The sequence below is a fragment of the Silurus aristotelis genome (assembly GCF_946808225.1).
Source record: "Silurus aristotelis genome assembly, chromosome: 23".
Classification (NCBI taxonomy): domain Eukaryota; kingdom Metazoa; phylum Chordata; class Actinopteri; order Siluriformes; family Siluridae; genus Silurus; species Silurus aristotelis.
This window is the reverse complement of record NC_139596.1, coordinates 9492931-9515880: the sequence shown is the minus strand read 5'-3', so window position 1 is coordinate 9515880 and position 22950 is coordinate 9492931. Positions and strand designations below refer to the sequence as shown.

The following is a 22950-nucleotide window of genomic DNA, read 5'->3' as shown; positions in this document are numbered from 1 at the left end:
GCTCAAGTTTTAAGTGCGACAAAGTGGCCTGACCACAGGGTATGAAATCAAACATACTGATTTATTAATATTCAGTAACAGTACGGCTTCCCGCACAAGAGGCCGATCGCAGTGGTAACGTTGTTGCTAAGCTACAGTGGGAGTGATGTGGAGTAGCAGGAATTCACTGTCTTATAAGACACAGAGCAGTCTTTGGCTTATAAAAAGACAATTTGTAGGGTTAATTCTCATTCAGGTTATACAAATGAGTTTTTTTTTAGTATTGAGTGTACTGATTTATCCGTTGTAGGAATTGTAATGTCCCTTATCATACTGTGCAATTTTAGAATACACTGTTTCACCCAGTCCAAACACAAAGCAATACATCAGAGTGAAGGCCTCAATGATAAAAACAGAAAACTTGCTGTGTCTACAGTATGATTGTGCGAAGTAACGATATTTTCCTCCTATATGAAAAAATGGCTATTCAGATTTATATTGTTGATCATATTATTTAATATTATCACACCTGCCAGCCATCCTTCAGTTTGCATTGGATCTCTGTTAAATCATCTGAAAGTGCACTGAAAGCACTAGAGCATTTTGTCACTTAGAGATGTTTCTCCTGAATAATGCAAGAGATGAGCCAACTAACAGATATTTCCTTGAAGCTCCACTTCCTTCCCCTATTTCATACGCTTTCATTTTCTGTCAAAGTTAAGGGTTTAACAAGCCACCCAAACAGCTTCAATGCATTAGGTACATACAAGAGTTTAGGATCTGTATTGCTGTAACGCTAACCCAAGGGTTGCGCAGCATTCTCTCAAATATCATCACCTCACTTGGCTTTTTGATGCTGATGATGGAGGTATAACTCCTCAGTTCAAAGTTGTTCATGGGAGTTGAAGTCAGGTAACCTTGATGGCCACAGCATTTGATTTACATGTTTTTCAAATGCCATTCGATAAGCCCTCATCCCTAATGTTGCTGGGGTCATTTTTGAAAAAGACCGCTCTGTAGATAAGGGTGAAAAAATGCTTCATCATAGGATTATCAAGGATTATAAATCAGCATTGTTTTCATTTGCAGGAACTCTTCCCTCAGGTGTCAAAAACAATACAAAATGCATGGCAGATATTGAAAGCTGCATAATGTCTCTGTGAGCATGTTTTAACAGTGAGCATACAGGCCTCCTCGAGGCCCTTTTAAAGGCACCTTTATGGCTTTACCCCCTTTTGCTGTCACTTTAACCAGACTTCCCACCCCCACGTTTTTTGCAATCGGTTCAGCACGTGCATCTGTGGCTCATCCCTGATTAGCCTCGCTCTCCCTGGCTCGCCTCATGCTGATTGAAACGGCTGAGCACACCACACACTCTTCCTCCAAGCTCATTTAAAAGCATGAAGCATCCACCAATGCTAATTTTGTAATTAGTTTTACCAGTTTGATGAAGTTACAAGTGAAAGCCTGTGTTTGAAGGGTGAATTCCCCCCCACCTCCATCACATAGCTGACTCATTGTTTTTTTTTTTTTTATATTGTGAGCTTTGTGTTATTAAATCCACAGGAAAGGAGTAAATTACATTCCACTGCCATGTTAAAGGCCTCTTGAAATAAATAAATAAATAAATAAATAAATGCACAACTCTGTGTTTGCTTTGTCCTCAATTTTACTACTGTTGTCCATTTTGCAATTTTCACATGTACAATGGTCAAATTAACCAGCCCAATGCTAACTCTCAGAATACACCCCTGAAAACCATACAACATTGTCCAACATTTTGACTGTAATTGCTGAACATATGGCATTACTTGCTACAGTGTATATACTTGAGCTCTTTGCAGCAAGTTGTTTGTCAAAGGTTATGAAACGATGTTATTTGTGTCTGAATAGCTGGTGACAGGAGTATTTTTTTCTGATTGTTAGAACTGCTTTTCTGCCAGGTAACTACATATAAAAAGAACAGCCTGGACATGAAATTTACACAACCTGAGAGCATGGACTACTGGTTTGTCCACTTCTGTTACAGTAATGTTGTGTGACTTATGTTGAGAACTATATTATTTCTTTGTCTTGCATCTTTACTTTCTTTTCACACTATATGTTCAAAAGTATTGGAACACCCGACTTTTCCAGCTACCGTATATGTGGTTCTTCCCCAAAACATTTACCACAAGGCACGTAAATATATAGGATGTCTTTGGATGTAGTAGCATTACAATTTCTCCTGCACTTGAACTAAGAGACCCATTGTCCAGCATGATGTTGTTTCTGTGCACAAAGTGGTCTCAATGAACACCTGAATGCTTGACTTGGGTCGGAGTATAAGATCTTAAATGACCTTCTGTAGAGCACTGCTCTCAACCCTATTAATTAAATCAATTAATTATTAATTTTTTTTTTTTTTATGATTTTGAGAGCAGTCCCTGAATTTGGGTATAGGTAAAATATTTTATTTTAATCTGAATATAGTTTTTATACCAATAACTAATCAACTAACTGCAAAACTCCTGTTTAAAAGTAATCCAGTTCCACAGCAACACTAAGTGTTTGAAATAGTCAACAAAAACTGCCACCAGTTGGAGATATTGCTAGATGTCATTAGAGGGTGTAAAAATTACTTCCCTTTGCCCACACAGGTTCTGCTCCTCAGCATAAACCAACATTTCAAAATATTGGGTTTTGAGCTTTAAACTCAGAGTGTGAGAGTTTTTATGTGCAATGGATATAATAAGTCTGCACACCCCTGGTAGAATGCCAGGTCATGGTGATGGAAAAGAAAATGAACCAATATTAATTATGTCAGTACTGTTTCCACTTACAATTCCACTCCACTTTTAGAAATATTTCAGGGAATAATAAGTCAATTAAAAAGGTTACAATCACCTGGTTACGTACGTGTTTTCAGTCTTTTGTAATAGCAAACGTGACTATGTTGAACCTGAACCAATCACATTTAATATCAGGTTAAAATGTAATTATCATATAGCTCATTAATCAAAAATGAAATATTCTGTTCTGTTACTGTAGGATTTGCTTTACACCTTCTGAAAGCGCATGACTCACCTATGTTGAAATTCACACACCATGTTTACCTCTGACATGGTGTGTTTGCGCAATATCAGACACAGAGCGAGTGTCTGGAATTTATGGACGCCCTGGCATTCTACCAAGGGTGTGCAGAATTTATGGAAGCCCGTTATAGAAGCCCTGAATAAAAAATTAAAAACATTTTATTGCGACTTTTTATCACACAATTCTGACTTGTTTTTTGCCAGAATTGTGAGTTATAAACTCGCACTTCCGAGAAAAAAAGTCAGAATTGCAGGGGGAAAATGTCAGAATTTCGAGATTTCGATCCCAAATTGCGAGTTTTAAAGTCAGAATTCTGACTTTTTTTCCCTCCCAGTTGGTAGTTTTTAAATAATTTGCGACATTTACTGGCAAAGCACCATAGGAAACCATGAGATGTGATTCTTACAGAATATGGAGGTTACCTTTTTATTGTAAACAGAGCTTTTTATGCCATTTTCCTGACAACAAGATTTGGCCATATTAACTCTTTGGCAAGATAATCCTTTACGGAAGCCTATTATGTGCTTTGCCAGAAAATGTCTCAAATGAGCTTTAAACTTGCAATTGTGAGGAAAAAAAGGCAGAATTGTGAGATAAAAAGTCACAATAATCTTTATTTTTTATTTTTTTTATTCAGTGGCGGAAACGGGCTTCCATAGAATTCAGTTGAACCCTGAGTGAAAATCCATCCTTTGACTCTGGAAGTAGTTTCTAAATATGCAACGCACCAGGCACACTGCTATGGTCCACACACTTATTACAAGCCTTTTGCATTAAGCACAGATCAAGGGTTAATATAGCGAATTATGTGGAACTCCTCTGAGTTTCAGTTCCTGAAAGAGACTTGCCTGTGTGCAAAAAAAAAGGCATTTAAGCATTTTTTTTAGCTGCAGTAGGGGAAGTTTTATTTAGGATTTCATCTTTGCTTGCAAAGTGGTGAAAAGGGGGAAGCTAAAAGCACACACATACACGTGCGCACACACGCAAGCGCACACATACACACACACGTGCACACATACACACACGCAGCCAGCCTTGTAAGTAGCATAAGAGATCAACTCCTGCTGCTAGACTGCATGTGCCCCTAGTAAATCCCACCAAGATTTTGTCTTTAGCAAAAAAATGTTGTGTGTATGTGTGTGCTCCACCACATCACGGTTTCCTTGGTTACTCGGGAGTCGTTGCATAATGCGCGTGGCTTTGGCGCACAGATTAGCCAGCTCAGGATCTGCTCTCGCTGAACCGTCCTCCTACACTCATTTTCCGCTAATGAATCAAAATGACTCACGCAAGTAAACCATTAATTCAGGCCATGCATGTCCAAAAAGAACCCCAATATAGGACCTGGGGTCATTATGATAAGGTGAGGAACTGAACCCAGGCCTTGTAATTAGAGATAGAGGAGTTAAGATTTGAGAATTTCTCCTACTATTGTCCGATCTAGCATGATGTTTAACGAGCTATGTCAGAGCAGTTATTTTATGATTTGATACTCGGGGTATGAACTCCTGTGCCTCAGGCTGTTGTCATACCTTGTTTGTTTGCTGAATTTTGCTCCAGGGTATTTTTGGACATTTCCGCAATTCTTTTGCAATGCAACAATTTTCTAGGAATTGTTTATATGATTGGACTTTAACTGGTCATAAATTATCCAGGACTTCAAGCCCCATTAGTACATAATGCATTGTGTTATTTTTCCTTCAACTGCTCATCTGGAAATATTATCAGCAGCTTATGCTGTAAGAACAGAAGGAGTGTCTGCCAATAGTTTTTAACTGGTACATTCCTCAGACTATTCAGTGCTAGCAGGCTGCTCGATGTAAAGGAAAGACATGCTTTGAGGTTCTCTCATTGCCACAAGACTTGATTTGTTCCACTTGTGTAACACAGAATATCCTCTCTTCAGCGTGACAAAAATAAAAAAAGGAATAGCTTTATGGGTGGTCCTCCTACAGAATTGAACAGTATTACAGCCAATCAATTTGCATCAGCATCACCAATAAGGGAATAAATTGGATCTTAGTGCCTGTTTGCTTGTACATGGGCTGTTGTACCAGATGGGCTGGTATGAGTATTTCAGAAATGGATGATCTCTTAGATTTGCATGATTGTTCGATTATTACACACAACAATATTCTGAGTTTACACAAAATGGTTGGAGAACAACAAAATAGCCAAGGCTCATTTAAACTGACATAATGGCTACAGTAACTCACTCTTTACAACAATGGTCATCCGAAAAACATCTCAGACCAGTGGAACCACAATGACTAGCTAATTTAGCATTAGCTAAAAAGGGAAGAGTACAATGTAATTAGTCATTATTTTGGAATGTATTATCTAATGCACAGACGAAGCAGAGGAATTTCGAGGCAAGTCAATGGCAAAAGCATAAGCAAAACCCAATGCTATTTGTCATACATGCTACTTGCACTTATAAAACAGAAAGAATACAGGAAGACAGTTAGCTGACCTGTTTAAATAACAATAAACACCCCAAAAACTAGCAAAATGCAACAAAATAATGGCTATGTATAATGGTAAAACATATACATTCACATAAAACCTTTAAATAGACATGCTTACAAAGATGAATAGTCCATACAATGTAACGTTTTCAATGCATGGGCAGTTTCTAGCACATTGTGCATTATAATGTATCATATTTGCTGTATACAGCACATTGATTCATCTTTTTTGATAAATGTGTTGATCAGTGATAAGAAATCTGTGACTGTGCACTGGCAAAAATCACATCAGTACTGCTTGTTACATTAAAGTCCAATTCTGTTAACTCATTAAACACCACTTGATTTTAAAATGTGCATTTTTGTCATAATTGGAATGCTTTTTGACGCAAAGCTTCTTAGGGGTGCCGTTGAAAATTGTGCGAGTTAAGCTGAAAATCCCCTAAACAAGCGCTGCTACATTGCAAATCTGTAAGTGGGCTAATATGGTGGAATATTTTCTGCATTTTTCTCCTACATTCTTCAAAGTCATCCTAGCAGAGCAGACATATGATATGATGTGATATTTCAACACCATGAGCAATGAGGTAGGAGTTCTTGCAGTGAGCCGATCCTCATGCAAGCGAATAATCATAGTTTTCTGTGTTGTTGACTGTGTGCATATGGACACACACTCGATCACACTCGATGCTCTCATCTACCCGATGATGTAGCAATGTCAGCTTTTATTTTCTGCGTGTATGTATTGTATGCGTGTCATTTATTGAAATGTATAGAATCTAAAGAAACTCCTATTCGCTCATTTTTTGCTCGTAATTATTGAGCGATATTTAAAAAAGGATTGGCTGAAAATCATTCAGCTCATCATTCTGAGAATCACGTCAATCAAGCACCAAAGCTTTTTTTGTGTGTGTGATTGGAGGACAATTCGAGACTGACAGTCTCTGTAGAATGCCTGAGAAAATTCACAGATAGTACATTGGAAGGGGAAATTGTTTGTCTGAGCATTGCCACAGACACAAAGCTTTCTTTTTCTTTTTTTTTTTTTTTAATTAACAGTGCCAGCCTGAACAAAAAAAAAAAACTTGCTCATAGAGACGTGAAGAGAAGCGGATACAATGCTGGCGAAACAGTACACAGTGCCAGGTGTTTCCTTTCCATGTAGCATTCAGAGGTGTGAGGATTGAACCAAATGGAGACTCATGTGTTGATTCATGACTTGATATTAATCATAGACATCACCTTGCACAATCGGTGTGTAGAGTTTTTAGGCTTTTTGTATTCAATGGGTTGTGGGGGGCTGGTGGTGTGTTGACCATGCTGGCACCCCACTGAGGAACCATGACGGGGCAGTGGCGGGCCAACACAAAAGCAGCTTTGTCATGAAACTCGTAGGGGTCAAAACCCAGACGGTGTGATTTATATGTGGGGGGATAAATCGAAGGACTATAATAAAATATTACAAGAAGTGTACATTGCCTTATCTGTGATGTGATCAGGACAACAGATATAACAATAACAAGGTTCTCTGAACAGTAACTCAAGAAGAAAACACCAGAAAATCAAAAAGCTTTTTATCATACATCTGGTGCCTGACTGACTGTGGCAATGTTTCTGGTGTGTCTTTAATATCGCAGTGTCTGTCATTCAAGCTAGTCTTACAATGTGGATGTGTCTGATGAGAATATGCGTCTCCATGTGTTGTAAAGGTTTACTGCACACCTTTGTCCCAACGCATAACCGCTTGATATGTTATCTGCAGCCGACGTGAAAGGGGAGCCTATGTGATCTCCGAAGCTCGACTCCCACAGTTGCTTTTCTAAGCTCGCATGACGTTCGATTGCCAGATAGTGAAAAAGCGTCTCAGGCTCATGGGGAAAATAGAACGTCTACAGTCGTCCTGGGAACAAACATGTAACGGCAGGTACACATTCCAAAATCACGGCACAAGTAACGATAAATAGTTGTATGGAATTGAAGACAAATCATTTAGCATTATATTCTTAGAAATACACTCATTAAAACAAGCATTGCACATTCAGGTATCCAATCAGCCAGTGTTGTTCTGGGTTTTGACCTGGTGACATTTTTCCAATCTCCATCTGACAGTTTTTTGTGTCCAATGTTGCCTCATATTCCCATTTTTGGCAAATACATTTGCTGATGTTGGCTTCTGCTGTTGTAGTCCATACAGAACAGGTTTGGGTCTTCTAGTTCATGTTAAGGGAAAATGTTATGCTACCACATATGAAGACATCCTATATTATCCCTACCAGGAAGAACTGCATTTGGCAGGAAAAGTCAGGTGTCCATCTAGATTGTGTGTGATGTGTGTGATGTGTGTTTTAAGCATAATGTATTTGCCAGGTAATTGGATAAATGATTGAATGAGCAGGAGGACAGGTTTGAGCAGGTGTATGGTTCAGCGAATGAGTATAGTGTGTGTACTCTTCATTTTTTATGTTTTTAGTATTTCACCCTGCAGCCATTTGAACAGAATTGCCTCATCATGGCATTAAAGATTATTTCATTCCAGTAGTATAAAATGCCTACTCACAATGAACTACACAGCAGATTTTTCTGTGTACTTTGTTTTATTTTCAGCATCTGCTCTTGGGTCTTGGCAAATAATCTGCAGTTAGCATTTCCACAGCATTGTACTGGCAATCGTTTTTCTTCATGGTCATGACTCATTGGCACTGTGTGCAGAATTCGGTGTATGTTTTCAAGCGCTCATCCGCATTCTTTGACTTGGATTATGGCAGGATTGAGGCTAAAGATTAGGCGGTTCATTATCTTATATATTTTCAGTCCCAGTGTTGAGAAACTCAAACCTTGAGACTTGAACTAAGGTCAGCATGGGACCCTTTAGAGTCAGGCCCTGCCTTTATTCATTTATTTTTTGTCTAAGCAGGAGTCTAGGGAACATGGTCAAAATTCTGAGTCAGCACATGTCAGCTGCTTATTGGGGATCTTACAGTGCATAATCTGGTAATGGAAATATTATATTACCTCGTGAAACAAGTAGGAACTTTCAGCATTATTTTTATCATCATATAAATAGTCTCTGTGCTAAAAATGGGTGTGGGGTTTCCATTTTGGTAGAGAATACATGTCCTATCTTTACACGAGTCTGAGTGTAGACATGCTGCAAGGCGCTGTGCTCTGCATTTCAGGTGATCCGCGGCAATGCTCTGAATACTAATGCTTCACTATGGAGATGAGGGGAAAATTGGTCGAGAACACAGGAAGGGGAACACTGCCAGTGCTAGAGGAGAAAAGCAATTCCTCTACTTCACATAAAGCAGCACCATTTGACCGTGTTCTGTTCATTATCTTTTTTTTTGTACAAATTGCTTTAGCACAAGGTCGAGTTCATGTTTGGGGTTTGGAAGAATGATATTCAAATCCAGAACGAAGAGTAAGCCAGGGCAAAGCTGGATCAGATATTATGCATGTCCTCTGGATTAGTATTCAGAGCACCCTGCTTTCCTTTTTTCTGATAGCTTAGCATACTTTTTTATTTTTTTTTTACATCTCAAAATTAGTTATTAACTCTAAGAAGAAAAATTGTCATCTGAAACATGAATTTTAGGTTTGTAATGGAAAAACTTGAGATATGCATGAGTCATTAATCAGATGTGTTTTCAAATGCATGCATCATTTCAAATTTTGGTTGTGCAATAAAATTTCATAATGTCATTGTCATAATACTATACACAAAACCCACTGTTTTTTTTTTGTTTTGTTTTTTTAAGTTGTCTGTGTGTTTTGCTCACATTATTTGCAAACTAGTTCTTGACTATTTCTTTACTTTACTTTGTGAAATTCTTTGATTCTAAATCAATATCCTTGTTGTTGCGCTGTTAGAAAAAATATCAACCACAACTATATATACTGTATATATTGGGAAATGTGAAGATGTTTTTGCTTTTTGATGATATTGTTGACATCACCACACATTAGAGCAAAACCAGTTATCGGTATCTAATTCCGTTATATTATGTGCTCTTTATGCATGTGCTGCTTCCGTGCATCTTTCATTTAACATTAATCCTGACTTGTCTTAGATTCCTTTATTATCATGTCTCTTTTTTGTGTAAAAAGGTGAAAGCTGCTTATGGGATGTGGGTGGGGGTGTGGCTTTATATGCATTATAGCGTTTTGGACAATACTCAGCTGGAGCTCTGAAGTTGGGAGGACAAAAATGAATCAGATTTTTAAAGGTTAATATTGACTTTAACAGAAATATTACCAGAAATATATTTAAAAGTTGTTTTGTTTTATTTATTTATTTTTTTTATTTTTTTACATAACAAGGCAAGCCAATTATCTATATGAAGCTCGAAATCCAGTTATTGCTCACTAAAACGTATCTGTCCAACTTGCTTTTGTTTTTAGCAAGAAAGCAGTTGAACTTTGCGTTAAAGATGGACCGAGGTTGAAGTTTAATGAATTAATTGATACAAATGGCTTGTTGGAAAAACTAGTTTATAGTTATAGTTTCCCGGTGTAATTAATAATAATAATGATAAAGCAAAAGTATGGGATCCGAACATACCTAATAAACTGCACTCTTTGCCCTCACTGCAGTTTAATGCTAATCTGTCAGGGTTCACTGTGCTTGAGGAGCATCTCAAGTAGTCCACCTAAAAGTACACAGAAAGCAGCACTACAAAGTAGAAAATGGTGTTGACAGCCCTGCCTACAACCCTCCCCCACAGTTGAGCTCAAGTTTCCCTTTCAGACAAAGTGGGCAAAAGTTGGAAGCCCCATCTTGAAAAATTTAACAAAGGACAAAACAGTTCTGTAGTAGTTCAAATCCTCATCACATTTTCTCGCGTGTTCTGAGATTATAAGTAAGGATGAAATTGCTTACTTTAACACTAATGAAATCATTAATCATAGTTCTATGTTTTGCCCAATTGAGTTTACCTCATTGTGGCCTCTTCAGGGGATCCCACGGGTATCGTTTGCAAGAGGGATTTTCTGCTCGTGTTATGTCGGAAGAATGTGTGTCAGCTAACTCTTTGTGCTTGAAAAGCTTTTCCTCTTCGCAGGCTACAAATACGTTATCAAACATAACTCCAGCCATGCTGCACTCTCAGATTCTCATAGGACTGCCAAGGCTAAGATACCTCCACAGTGAAACACTTTCATTTGAACCGCTGCATGTTACTCATCCGTCTGAATATTTTGCTGTTGTATTTGCTCTGATGTTTTTCTTTCTACTCATTCCTTTTTTTTGGTTTGTTTGTTTTTTACATCGTCATAATTACATTAACTCGCCAGCACTAGAGGTTCAATACCATTACTTGAAAATACGAGTGAGGAAGTACCCATGGACTCTGAGCAACCTTTTGCTTTTACATTTCTCCAGTAACTTCGAATGAGAGCAAATATCTTAAATGAAGTGAAAGAGGTGGGAACTTTTAATGAAACTATTTAAAATTGTGTGTTCATTTAATTATTTTTGGGCCATTTTGTAAGTTTTCCTGCTTTGAGATTTTGACTTTTGGCCTTTGATACTAGTGTAATGTACTATAGTTTGTCATGCCATAGGATGAGGCAACATTTTAGGATGAGGATGGTTGATTTCATAGCACAAATCCATGAGCTCTTTGTAACACATTGCATATAAAGGCTTTAAAAATATAGGAAATAAAACAGACCCAATTTTGCTCTCAGCTGTGCTCATTATATTTGTTATATGGACTTTGGCTAGAATATTAACATAGGAATAGCTTTAGAGCCGCATGGATAAAGCTATGTTTAACACCAGGAGACCCATTAAAGGTGGACGGGTACCAGTCTCAGTTTCGGCTTGATAACGATGCGCTTTGTACAGGATTGTACAGGATCGTGTTTAACGAGGCTTTTCATCACCATGGAGCTCCAAATGTTAGGAGCACAAGAGCCATGTCACACTGATGTCTTGATAGCTTTGCCCCATCTCCCTTCGAAGATCAAACCTGGATAGCTCTCAAGAGGGTACTGGTCCCCTAACAGGCCGATTCGCATGAGGGAAGAGCACGCAGTCTCTTTTGTCAGGTGGTTGCTGGGCCGCCTGTGATGCTAGTTTGCAATTCAGCAGGGGTTGGCAGCAATTTGTTGTATGAAGTGGACTAAGGAAGCAATCCCTGCTTTTTCCTTCCATGTTACTAATACCATGGAAACCGACAACGGCTGAGGAAGCCTTGATACTCTCATTTAAGAGTGTCTCTGACAAAAGCATTCAGCCGTGTCCTCCTGCCAAAAGCCAAGCTGGGAAGGTCATGAGGGCTAGTTTTGTGCGTCTGTGTTTGTGTTCTTTTTCCTCTGAGCAATTATTAAGCAATAACCTTGCAACTGAAATGGACAAACGCATTTTTTTACAGAGTTTAAGTTTGTGATCCAGTTACCACTTTTGAACTCTTGCTCATGATAAAAAAGTCCTAACTGTCAAATGAATTAGTTTATACGAAATGTTTTTTTTTTTTTAAATACTTTAATGCAGACATTTTAGTACATCAGGATAATAAATAAGTATAACAGAAGCCGTTATACTTAGTACACAGCTTTTTCGTCAAATTGAAACGAATAGTGTTAAGTAGGTAACTGGCTATTTTTGTTCTATTTTTAAATCTTGTATTTAATACATTCTGGAAAAATCCCTTTCATGTGAATCGGGATTTTGTTGCATCACTGTTACATGATATGAATGACAGAATAGAGCGGTAAATAATAAATGAGGTTTCTGTTTGTACCAGACATACACTAAACTCTGTGGTCACTCTGAACAATGAAATGTTTCCTATTGCTCCAGAGAGCAAGCTAACACCTTTCTATTTATTGCACAGTAACACTTTAAACGGTTAGGAAATGTCTTTCACCTTGTTACACTGCTCATGTCATCGTAAATGTCTAAAACATGCGTCAAAGGAATCGGTGAACATTTGTAAAACAGATTTTTTCATTAAAGCCTCTATAAACATTGTCATCCAATGTCAAATATCCATCTTTTAACACTGTTCAAAAGTAGAAGCATTTCACCATCACACCCATATGTATTTTTCGCTAAACAACCCATTCCAGAATTATTCCCTCTTTACTGTTATAACAACCTTCAATTCAATTAATTTTTATTTGTATAGCGCTTTTAACAATGAACATTGTCTTAAAGCAGCTTTACACAGATAATGTGGTGATTAAAAGTGAATATGTTCTTTATAAGTGTAAGTTTGTCCCTGATGAGCGAGCCGGTGGCGACTGTGGCAAGGAAAAACTCCCCGAGATGGCATAAGGAAGAAACCTTGAGAGGAACCAGACTCAAGAGGGAACCCATCCTCATCTGGGTTCCACCGAATGTCCATTTGTAGCAGTTATATGATGTTGCGGGGTACAGTGATGATGATCAGAAGCGAAAAGTAGTCCTGAGTCAGTGTAGGAGACTGTTGACTTTAACTACAGTCCAATCCATCCTCAAAGCTCCACTCTTCAATTCAATTCAATTCAATTAATTTTTATTTGTATAGCGCTTTTAACAATGAACATTGTCTCAAAGCAGCTTTACACAGATAATGCGGTGATTAAAAATGAATATGTTCTTTATGAGTAAGTTTATCCCTGATGAGCAAGCCGGTGGCGACTGGCGACTGTGGCAAGGAAAAACTCCCCGAGATGGCATAAGGAAGAAACCTTGAGAGGAACCAGACTCAAGAGGGAACCCATCCTCATCTGGGTTACACCGAATGTCCATTTGTGGCGGGTATACAATGTTGCGGGGTGCAGTGATGATGATCAAAAGCGAAGTGTATTTCTGAGTCAGTGTAGGAGACTGTTGACATCAACTACAGTCCAATCCAGGCAGGCCTGGATGAAGTGGGAAGATCCACGGGGGGGAGAGGGGCAGGAACCGTGGTCACTGAATCCTCAGGAGCACTCTTATGGGATGGCTTCACACAAGTATGACTTAGTGATGTCAGGCACTGATGTCAAGTGAGTAGGTCTGGCATGCATTTGATGTTCCTGTTTATCCCAAAGGTGTTCAGTGCAGTTGAGGTCAGCCTCAATGCAGGACACTCAAGGTCTATTATGCCAAATTTACAAACCTTGTTTTTGTGGAACTCACATTGTGCATAGGGGCATTGTAATGGAGGAACAGGTTTGGTTCTCAGTTCCAGTACAGTATGTAGGATTTCTATTACAGCTTATCGACCAGCTTGGACATCGATCTTTTCGCTTAGCGAAAAAATTTTCGACCCGAATTTGCGCCCGCTGAACGACCAAATGCCCGCTTATCGACCTTTTTTTTTACCCCGACCCACGTGGAGCGAGGGAAAGGATCTTTCCAGTCTCGCCTCAGCCGTCGTGGAGAGAGCATCTATCGTAAATTAAACTTCGATTCGTGAATAGTAAAGTGTTATTTAGCGGTCAATATAACAATTTAGTGCGTGTATATTGCATATTGCATGTACATTCGCTCTTCGACCTTTTCGCATTTCGACCGGTTTTAAGGAACGGATTAAGGTCGATAAGCGGGGTACCACTGTACTACTACTTACTGTGGCATTCTATACATCTGTATGTGCCAAAGTTTGAAGATATGGGTGTGGTGGTGTTAACAAACGTTTTCGTTAAAATAGAGTTTATAAACATTGGGGGGTTTCTTTATTGATCATTTTTGTTTCTTCAGTATAATCAGCTTAGGGTATGTGGAAAATAAATAAAAAAAATGTTGCTCCAAGAATGAATAATCATCTCCAAATTAATAATTTCTGTGATATCATTTAATGGTCCCCCGATTGTGTGGGGTAAATCTTTGCATTTTCTTCCATAAACATTGACTTGCAGAAGCCCTGCTTTGTCTTAACCTCTTAAGGCCAAGATAAAAATGCAAATGTGTTGCCTCTATCTGCTGTGGGTGTTTCTGGTGTGAGGGTGACAAAAGGTGAAGCCCTGTTGAATGGATGTCATTAGCATGACAAAGCTGCAATGAAAGGAATCTCCTTTCCATACATTCGAAAATGTTCCTTTTCCTAAGGCAAATTTTTATTTCTGCAGAAAATCTATATTTGGTGTATGCTTAGTTCAACGAATAAATACTGCATACAATATGTATGAAAAATATATGATAGGCTATTGATTATATTAGTTATTTATGTAGGAAATAAAGGTCGTGATTGAACCAGTGAAACACAAGATGTGTGTCCTGTTCTAGCAGTTGAGTTGAGATTTAGCAGCATGCCTGGTTTTTACACCATGTCTTCTCGACTTGGGTTACTGCGAGTTTCTGGCAGCGGCGCTACATCTTGGAAATTGTTCACAGTCTGCATCGTGACTGAGAGGAGCTGTGAATGTTGGAGAATAGGACTGTGAAGAACTGCAGTCTGAGTACATGGCTCAAAGTGGCAAGATATAAAAAGCACATTTCCAGTTGAAGAGATTGTGTATTTCACATTGTTATCTCAATCGTGCCTTTACGGTGTTACACATAATCATGGAAATATCTTTATGATAATCAATAATGATGTATTAGTAAGACATAAGATTGTGTTTGAATAATATTAAAGTCTTCATTTCTTTTCTTTTTTTTTGAGCCAGCATTTAGATTTAACCTGAAATTTTGATTTAACCTGTTGTTGTCCTTCTCCAGTGGTCAGTTTGCCGTGGTGAGGAAATGTCGCAAGAGGAGCACAGGGTACGAGTACGCCGCTAAGTTTATCAAGAAGCGTCGGAGCAAATCCAGTCGGCGTGGGGTGTCCAAGGAAGACATTGAGAGGGAAGTGAGCATCCTAAAGCAAATCCAGCACCCCAACGTCATCACTCTGCACAATGTGTTCGAGAATAAGAACGAGGTCATTCTCATCCTGGAGCTGTGAGTCTAAAACTTATTGATTTTCTAACTGCAGAAAGAATAAAACTTGTATTTCATGTGCAGAAATGTCAAAATCACGACATGATGTCCAATTCCTGTCAATGTTCTTGATGGGGAAACTGATTATACAGTTATTTCTTGTTGTTGTTTTTTTTTTTTTTTACTCCAGATGTTCTATTATTTCTCCACACCAGATGTTTTTATTGTTGAAAAGCAAAAAAGGTCTGTAGTGCAGCTACAAAGTGTGTTTACTTTATCTACTCAGCTTGTGCACAGTCATTCGTGTAAGCAAACCTCGAATACAATTAGTCCGTTACATTGACCTTAAGGCAAACACGTCACGTGGCTCTGGAAGATCCAGTTCCTAAAGTGCAGAACCGGCGTGGCCTGTTTGTGCAATCACATGCATACAATCAGCAGCACATGAGGAACAGAAAGGCACTCTTTCATGTCCATTTTCAGCTAGATCACTCCACGAAGATGAATGACTAGATCATGTCTGACTGCTAAAAAAGGAGTGATTTGTTGTGGTGAACCCCCTGGTAATGCTCTATAGCAACTACTGCATGTGTAGATGCCTTTGTTTACATACTAAGCTTTTATTTGCACAGCCGTTTATAGATTAGTGTGTTATGACTGCAGACTGCATAGATCCTGTGCTAGTAGTATCCTGTTTCCAATAGTATCCTAAACTCCATGCTATTCCACTACTGGGCCTCATTTTTTAAAGCAGATGCAAACACTTTTGTTTGGTAATTGTTAATGCATTTACTCAAGAAATGTAGCTAATCATGAAAATCCAGTTTGCTAATGAACCGTTTGTTGTGCTTTATATCCTACAAGAGCTTATTGACTAACATATTTATTAACATATTGAAATTTTTTTAATGAATTTAATGAAACTCTGCCTTTTGCATAAGAATGGCTAGAGAGAAAGCGATTCATTTAAAACTAATCAAATGGTCAAATTAAAAAGCCAAGACCAATTAAAAAGAAAGAGCTGGTGTTTGTGGTAGTTGATGCACTGCAGTGGCTGAGCTGCGTTAATGGAAAACTGAGCAAACACTGCACACAGTGCGTCTTTTTTCTTTGCCTTTGTTGTTATTTTTAACCGTTTTTCTGCATTTCTTTTTTTATTTTTAGGGGGCATCTGTGAAATTAATTTTTTTTTTGGTTTGTTAAAATAAACCAGACAATAAAGGAATTTAGATTTTTCCACAGAATTGGTTTATATATGCAAATCTAATTACCTTAGCAATGTGGAGTAAATGTCTTGAGGCACATATTATATATATATATATATATATATATATATATATATATATATATATATATATATATATATATATATATATATATATAATATATTTAACTTCTTTTAGACAGGACAGTAATAACTTTCTGATGTTTCCTTATTCACATCTGTCGGAAAGTTGAATTATAACATTAAAATGCAACTGGCATAAAAATGCATGCAATCATTTAACTGCTAGTGTTAATTTTGTGTGTATTTGAACCTGTTCTCAGTTCTAATTACTTTCGGTTATACTGATTCTGCTTGCTTATTTTGTAACTAGTACTGTGAAGTGCTCACATATTCTTGCATTTTACATATAATTTGTGATGCTCTTCTTTTTTCCTCACTTGGTTTTGCTGAATTGTTACAGCCTAGATCCTGAAACATTTTGCAATAATGCTTACACAACACCCCCACCCATTTTTAGCAGACTAAGAAGTTGTCATTGTTTTGAGGATTGTCATTTTCTCTTGTAATAGAGAACAAAAACCTGGGGCAGTTGTTCTTGTAGCTGACTGTCTGGTGGAAACCCCAGCTGCACCTCACCATGAACAGCGCAAATTATCATAGTCACCGCTGCTTCACTGCTTCCTCTTCTTGAAAAAACACACCCAGATTCTGTCAGCTCTCGGCTCTGAGCCATGATTACAGCTCGGCTAAGAGTTCACGGACACCGAGATGCCTTTTGTTTGAGAAAACTTAATGTATAATATATCATACAGATATTAATTTATATTAACATTGATTGACCATATTAAACCATGATGTAGGTTTACTGATGTAGAGAGAGGAGACTTTTGATGTTCATTGGGGCTAAGCGCTATAGCAGGCCACTCATGATCTTCCACTCCAAGCCATGTGAACTCTGTGTCTCCATTGAGCACATTTTGTGTACTGGGGAATTGTCATGCTGGAACAGGTTTTGGTCTGCTAGCTCAAATGAAGGAAAATGTAATGCTACCGCATTCAAAGACGTTCTATGCAATTGTATAGAATCCAGCCTTGTGGTAACAGTGTGGGGATAAACCATATATTGGAAAAGTCAGGTATCCCAATAATTTTGACCATATAGTGTATCTTAAGCTTTAATATGAGGAATATTTTTAGTAATTGTATAAAGTGCAACGTTCCTAAACCATGCTTTGTGGAGGTGGTGGCTCAGTGGTTAAGGCTCTGGGTTACTGATTGGATGGTCAGGAGTTCAAGGCCCGCTATCGCTAAGATGCCACTCTTGGGGCCCTTGAGCAAGGCCCTTTACCCTAAATGATACAGGGTCACTGTATCATGGCTGACACTGTGCTCTGACCCCATCTCTTTGCTGGGAAATGTGAAGAAAGGGTTTCACTGTGCTGTAATGTACATGTGACCAGTAGAAAGTCTTTCTTTCTTTCTTTCTTTCCTTCCATCCTATCTATAAAATTCTCTAGTTGTCTAACTGTGTTTCAGATTTACCAGTCTTTCTTACCTTGTCAGAAAACATTCTCTTGTGCTACATTGATCCATATTACATTACATTTATGTAGATTTTTAAGTGTTTTTTTCAAACAGATGTCCTGCATTGATGGGCATTGTGCAGTGTTGCCACAAGTAGCCAGAGCCTGTTTGAATTAGTTAGTTTGTAAACTGTTAAACAGATTTTCCATCCCATTAGCATTCATAAAGTTTGTAATGTGAATATTAAGAAAATTCATTAACATATATTTATAGAATGCTGTGTGACAAGTCAAGTCACCATTCTGCTTATAGTTTGCATGTTCTGGGAGTCGATCCCCAAGAGTCAATTACTTGATTCCAGGGAGTCAACTTCAAACTATTTAGTGTTGATTCATTCACAAATGTGATTTGTTTTGTGCAAACATGAATATATTGTAATTCCTATTTCATTTTGCAAGACAACTAATGGATATTTGCCTTTTATTTGGAGTTGTGATGAAAATGCTCAGAAGGAATATCTATGTAATACCTTTGGAGTGTGTATTAAGTTATGAAGCAATGAAATATTCAAATTCTAATTCATTGTTTGAAGTGTTCTGCTTAGGATTTTGAGCTTTTGACTAGTCTGATTACTGTCTTTGTTCCATGCAGTTTGGCAGCTTATACTGTTGATTCCTAAATCCTGTACTGAACTTTCTCTGTTTTCCTTACATATAACATTCTTAAATTTCACTTGCCATCGACCGGAAATTTGAGAGCCGGCTTTTCTGAACTTGAGTACTCCTTTGACAAGTGTTTTCCCTGTGTTCCCAGTGTGGCAGGCGGAGAGCTCTTCGACTTCTTGGCTGAGAAGGAATCTCTCAGCGAGGAGGAGGCCACTGAGTTTCTCAAACAGATCCTGGATGGCGTCAACTACCTGCACTCCAAACATATTGCCCACTTTGACCTGAAGGTACAGTGCTAGTTTAGAGCTGCAACATATTTTAATGCTGACTGAACCATGGACCAGCCAGGGTAGTTTTGCACATGAGGAGTTGTTTGGTTGGCGTTAGTTTGTAACATCTAAAATATGTAATGTTTTTTGACTTTTTTCATGGCTGCATAGTAACTGGCATATATTCCTTAGTCATGTGACAAATCACTAGACAATAATGGAAAAAGTAAACTTGTTTGTTAATTTGCATGTAACTGATGCACATTACATTGAATCCAGCATGTCTAAGAGCTGCCTGAATTTTGTGAGAATTTCTTAACATGTAAGTTTGATATTTAGAAGTCAGTAGACTGTTTAATGGATTAGGCTGTGAATAATGCAGTCCAAAATAAGTATAATTCTCATGGAATGTCGGGACAGAAAGGCTCTTCTGCCACACAAGGATAGTACTTTGCTTTCTAGAGAATGATCATGTAGTTTTGCATCTAATTTCCATGTGTTATGTTGTATTTCCTGGTCCTTTGTCTTGCACACAATTTTATGTTTTATGTTTTATTTCCCCTTCTATCCATTTTTGTTTTTTGCTTTCCTTTTACTGTTGCACTGATCACTTTGTCAATTGAAGAGCTAACTATATATATATATATATATATATATATATATATATATATATATATATATATATATATATATATATATATATATATATATATATATATATATATATTTTTTTTTTTCCCTCTCCAGCCGGAAAACATCATGCTGCTGAACAGGAGCATGCCCCACCCACGCATCAAGCTCATCGACTTCGGCCTGGCGCACAAAATCGATTTTAGCAACGATTTTAAGAACATTTTCGGCACTCCGGAGTTTGTCGGTGAGATTTTTCGAGTAACTGAATAACATTGCAATTCCCATTCTGTCCTATTTCCCCTCCACTATCATAATCTGAACCAGCAGTCTGACATATGTACAGGGAATTACCGTGGATGTGATCCCGATGTTCTTGAACATCGCTCTGGTTTAAATGAGTACACATTGGCCATGTTTTAAGTCTTATCCCAGGCTTTGAGTCAGGCCTTGCCTCACACTCAATACAATCTGCTCCAAACCACATAAATGTCCTGCTCTAGCCATGAGTCAGTCAACTCTGTTTGGTTTTTGAGCTGTAACTGTAGCCCCACCCTCCTCCCCTATACTGTTTCTCTGGCTTAGCCTGAATGGCAGACAACAATGCCGCTAGGCGTGATGAGACAGCAGATCTAATAGCGAGACAATTATTCTCTGCAGATTAACCGAAGGCCACTGAAGAATGGCATCTCGGCCTCATGTACCATCGCAACGTGGCCATAAAGACAAGCCGACACACAACTACAATATTTACTCTGTATAAATGCATGTGCTCATTAACGCAAATCAGAGCATTGTAGCATGTTCTAGCATACCCAGGAGTCTTAAAAAATGATCTATATGGAGTGGTATACTGTAATTTGTTAATAATTTAAAAATTACACAACATAATTTAGCAAAACACAGTAATTTACACTAGAAACGTTACAGTATATACGTATGTGGCAAATGGTTCGCGAGTGGAGGGTGGAGCTGGACTGGTGACACGGATAAAAAGGAAATAAAAGGAGCTAAAATTGGGCTCTGGAACACCAAAAACATAGGAAAAAACCACACAGGGACCACGTAATTGAAATTTTCAATGATTGAAAGTTGAATTTCACTATTTACAGTGAGGGGAGCCTGGATTTAGACACTTTCTACTTATTCCTATAGCTATATTTATTAGTCTAAGTGAATATATGTATTTCAAGTTCAAATTGAAACTGTCCAAATGTGTATGTTTTCATTCTTAATTGTTTTGTTTTTTCTGTCATATTATACACCTTTATATTTTTCAAAATCGGTAGTAGACATTTCCTCTCCATTGTAATCTGCCATAGGTGGAAAGGCACTGAGATTAAGTTGGGAAAGAAGACTTAGTCTCCTATTTTGTACTCTAGTGACAAGTTTTCATTGCACAGGCTCACAGCAAGACTTCCTTTTTATTTAGAATCAGCTCATATGCACTATAGTCCGTCTCCATTTTTATCATTCACACATCAGAAACTGAGATTTCCCCACTTTCTTATCAAATGACTCATTTCACAGCTCTAATATTTCAGTGTGAAAAACTGAAGACCCCTCCCTCTATTTCTCCTCTCCTTTCATGACTGAATGTTCCAGACGTATGTAGGGTTCAGACATTTTGGTTTAAAATATCTCTCTGATTTGCAGCTCCAGAAGTGGTAAACTATGAGCCACTGGGCCTTGAGGCAGACATGTGGTAAGAAAACACTCTCCATAACAAAATGAGTTTAGATTATGTATACGTAATTATCCAATTTGTAAATGAGTTCTCTTTCTCACTTTTATTCCAGGAGTGTTGGTGTAATAACTTACATATTGTAAGTATTTAATAACGACAATGGTGAAATCCCTTTACAGTTTATTCTTTTCCCTGGGCTTCAGGTAGCATATTTGTGAGAGTGTGTTCCATTTTTATGAAAAGGAGCCAGGGTTATTGTAGTTTGGGCAGGGAATGATATTAACTGTAGAATTAGATTTTTGTAATATTTTTGTCTTGTTATAGTTTGATAGATTACAGTATATTATTCTGTGTGTGAAAAGTGGAAATGCCTGGTGATAAATAAAACCGTAGACCATAAAATAAAGTGTGGCATCACTTTGGTGTGTTTTTGTTGCTTGGTGATTTTATGAAAACAATGTAAACCAAGTTCAACTAGAGATAAGGTCCAGTGGTCGGGCCTATACCTCCTTCCACCTCTAAACCAAACCATATTGATAAGATGTGAACTGATGTTCCCCTTGTACAGAGGGTTTCTCATCTATTTCTCTTCCTCTTTCTTGTTCTGTCTGTGCTCTTCCTGTTGTCATGTCACCTTCTGATTCTCACAACCTCTGTTTCACTTGACATCTCCATACTTCATTTCCTGATCTTACCCTGGCAGGGTTCAATTCCATAACAGTTCTAACACTGCAAGATTTTTTCCCTGCCTCTCACTTGCTCTCCTCCTATCCCACACTGCTGTCAGTGCCATGCTAAAAATAGAGCCACACATCAGGCTGTTATCATTCCCACCTCTGTTTGCATCCACACCTTTTTTTTTTTCTTTCATTACTTTTATACTCTACCAAGTTTTACTGCCTTCTCCCACTGGGAATTCCATTGATTGGTTGCTTTCTTCATCACATATGTGATTAAACTGCATCCATTCATTTACAGTTTGCCATGAATCACCAAACTAGCATTATCTTAACCTAAAGCCCTACCAGTATTTGTCCAGTTAAGGGTTTTAATGATCAGCAGCAGAAATCCAGAACTTTTTATATTTCTGTAATGTGAAAGGCTCACCATGCAAGATTACTCACATGCTTTAAATTCCTTTTCATTCCAGATACTTGAATGCTTCGTGTCGACTTGGGATTAGCTGCTCCCTTTTCATTCCTTCCTTCTAATTCTTTGCTAATATGTTAATATCAGTATAGGATAACAAAATATACATTATACATATGGTAATCAAAATACTTTGCTCCAGTTTAAAGCATTAATGCTTAGCTATTTTGCAGTCCCTCGGCTGAATGTTAATTAGACCACGTATGTGTCCTGTTGATGGCTGTATTTTTAAAAACGTCTGAAATGAACAATGAATTACAGGTGATATTTTCGTCTCATAGATTAAGCGGCGCTTCTCCATTTCTGGGCGCGAACAAGCAGGAGACTCTGGCCAATGTGTCGGCAGTGGATTACGAATTCGATGAGGAGTATTTCAGCAACACCAGCACTCTGGCCAAAGACTTTATTGCACGGCTTCTTATCAAAGACCCGAAGTAAGAG

General features: G+C 38.0%; 1 protein-coding gene and 1 long non-coding RNA gene across 2 annotated transcripts in view; one reads left to right on the top strand and one right to left on the bottom strand.

Moving 5' to 3' along the window:
- Positions 1 to 22950, top strand: part of dapk1 (death-associated protein kinase 1) — a 61375-nt gene that overhangs the window by 5783 nt on the left and 32642 nt on the right. The window contains exons 3-8 of the mRNA XM_083526794.1: positions 15157 to 15378; positions 18923 to 19061; positions 19791 to 19920; positions 21330 to 21378; positions 21473 to 21499; positions 22791 to 22943. Coding sequence (XP_083382920.1) covers positions 15157 to 15378; positions 18923 to 19061; positions 19791 to 19920; positions 21330 to 21378; positions 21473 to 21499; positions 22791 to 22943 — 720 coding nt within the window. The remainder of the gene's footprint in view (positions 1 to 15156; positions 15379 to 18922; positions 19062 to 19790; positions 19921 to 21329; positions 21379 to 21472; positions 21500 to 22790; positions 22944 to 22950) is intronic.
- Positions 10762 to 14231, bottom strand: LOC310718161. The gene is made up of 3 exons (XR_014531058.1): positions 14056 to 14231; positions 13444 to 13710; positions 10762 to 12996 (listed from the first exon to the last, which is right to left on the bottom strand). It is a non-coding gene; the product is annotated as an uncharacterized lncRNA (long non-coding RNA).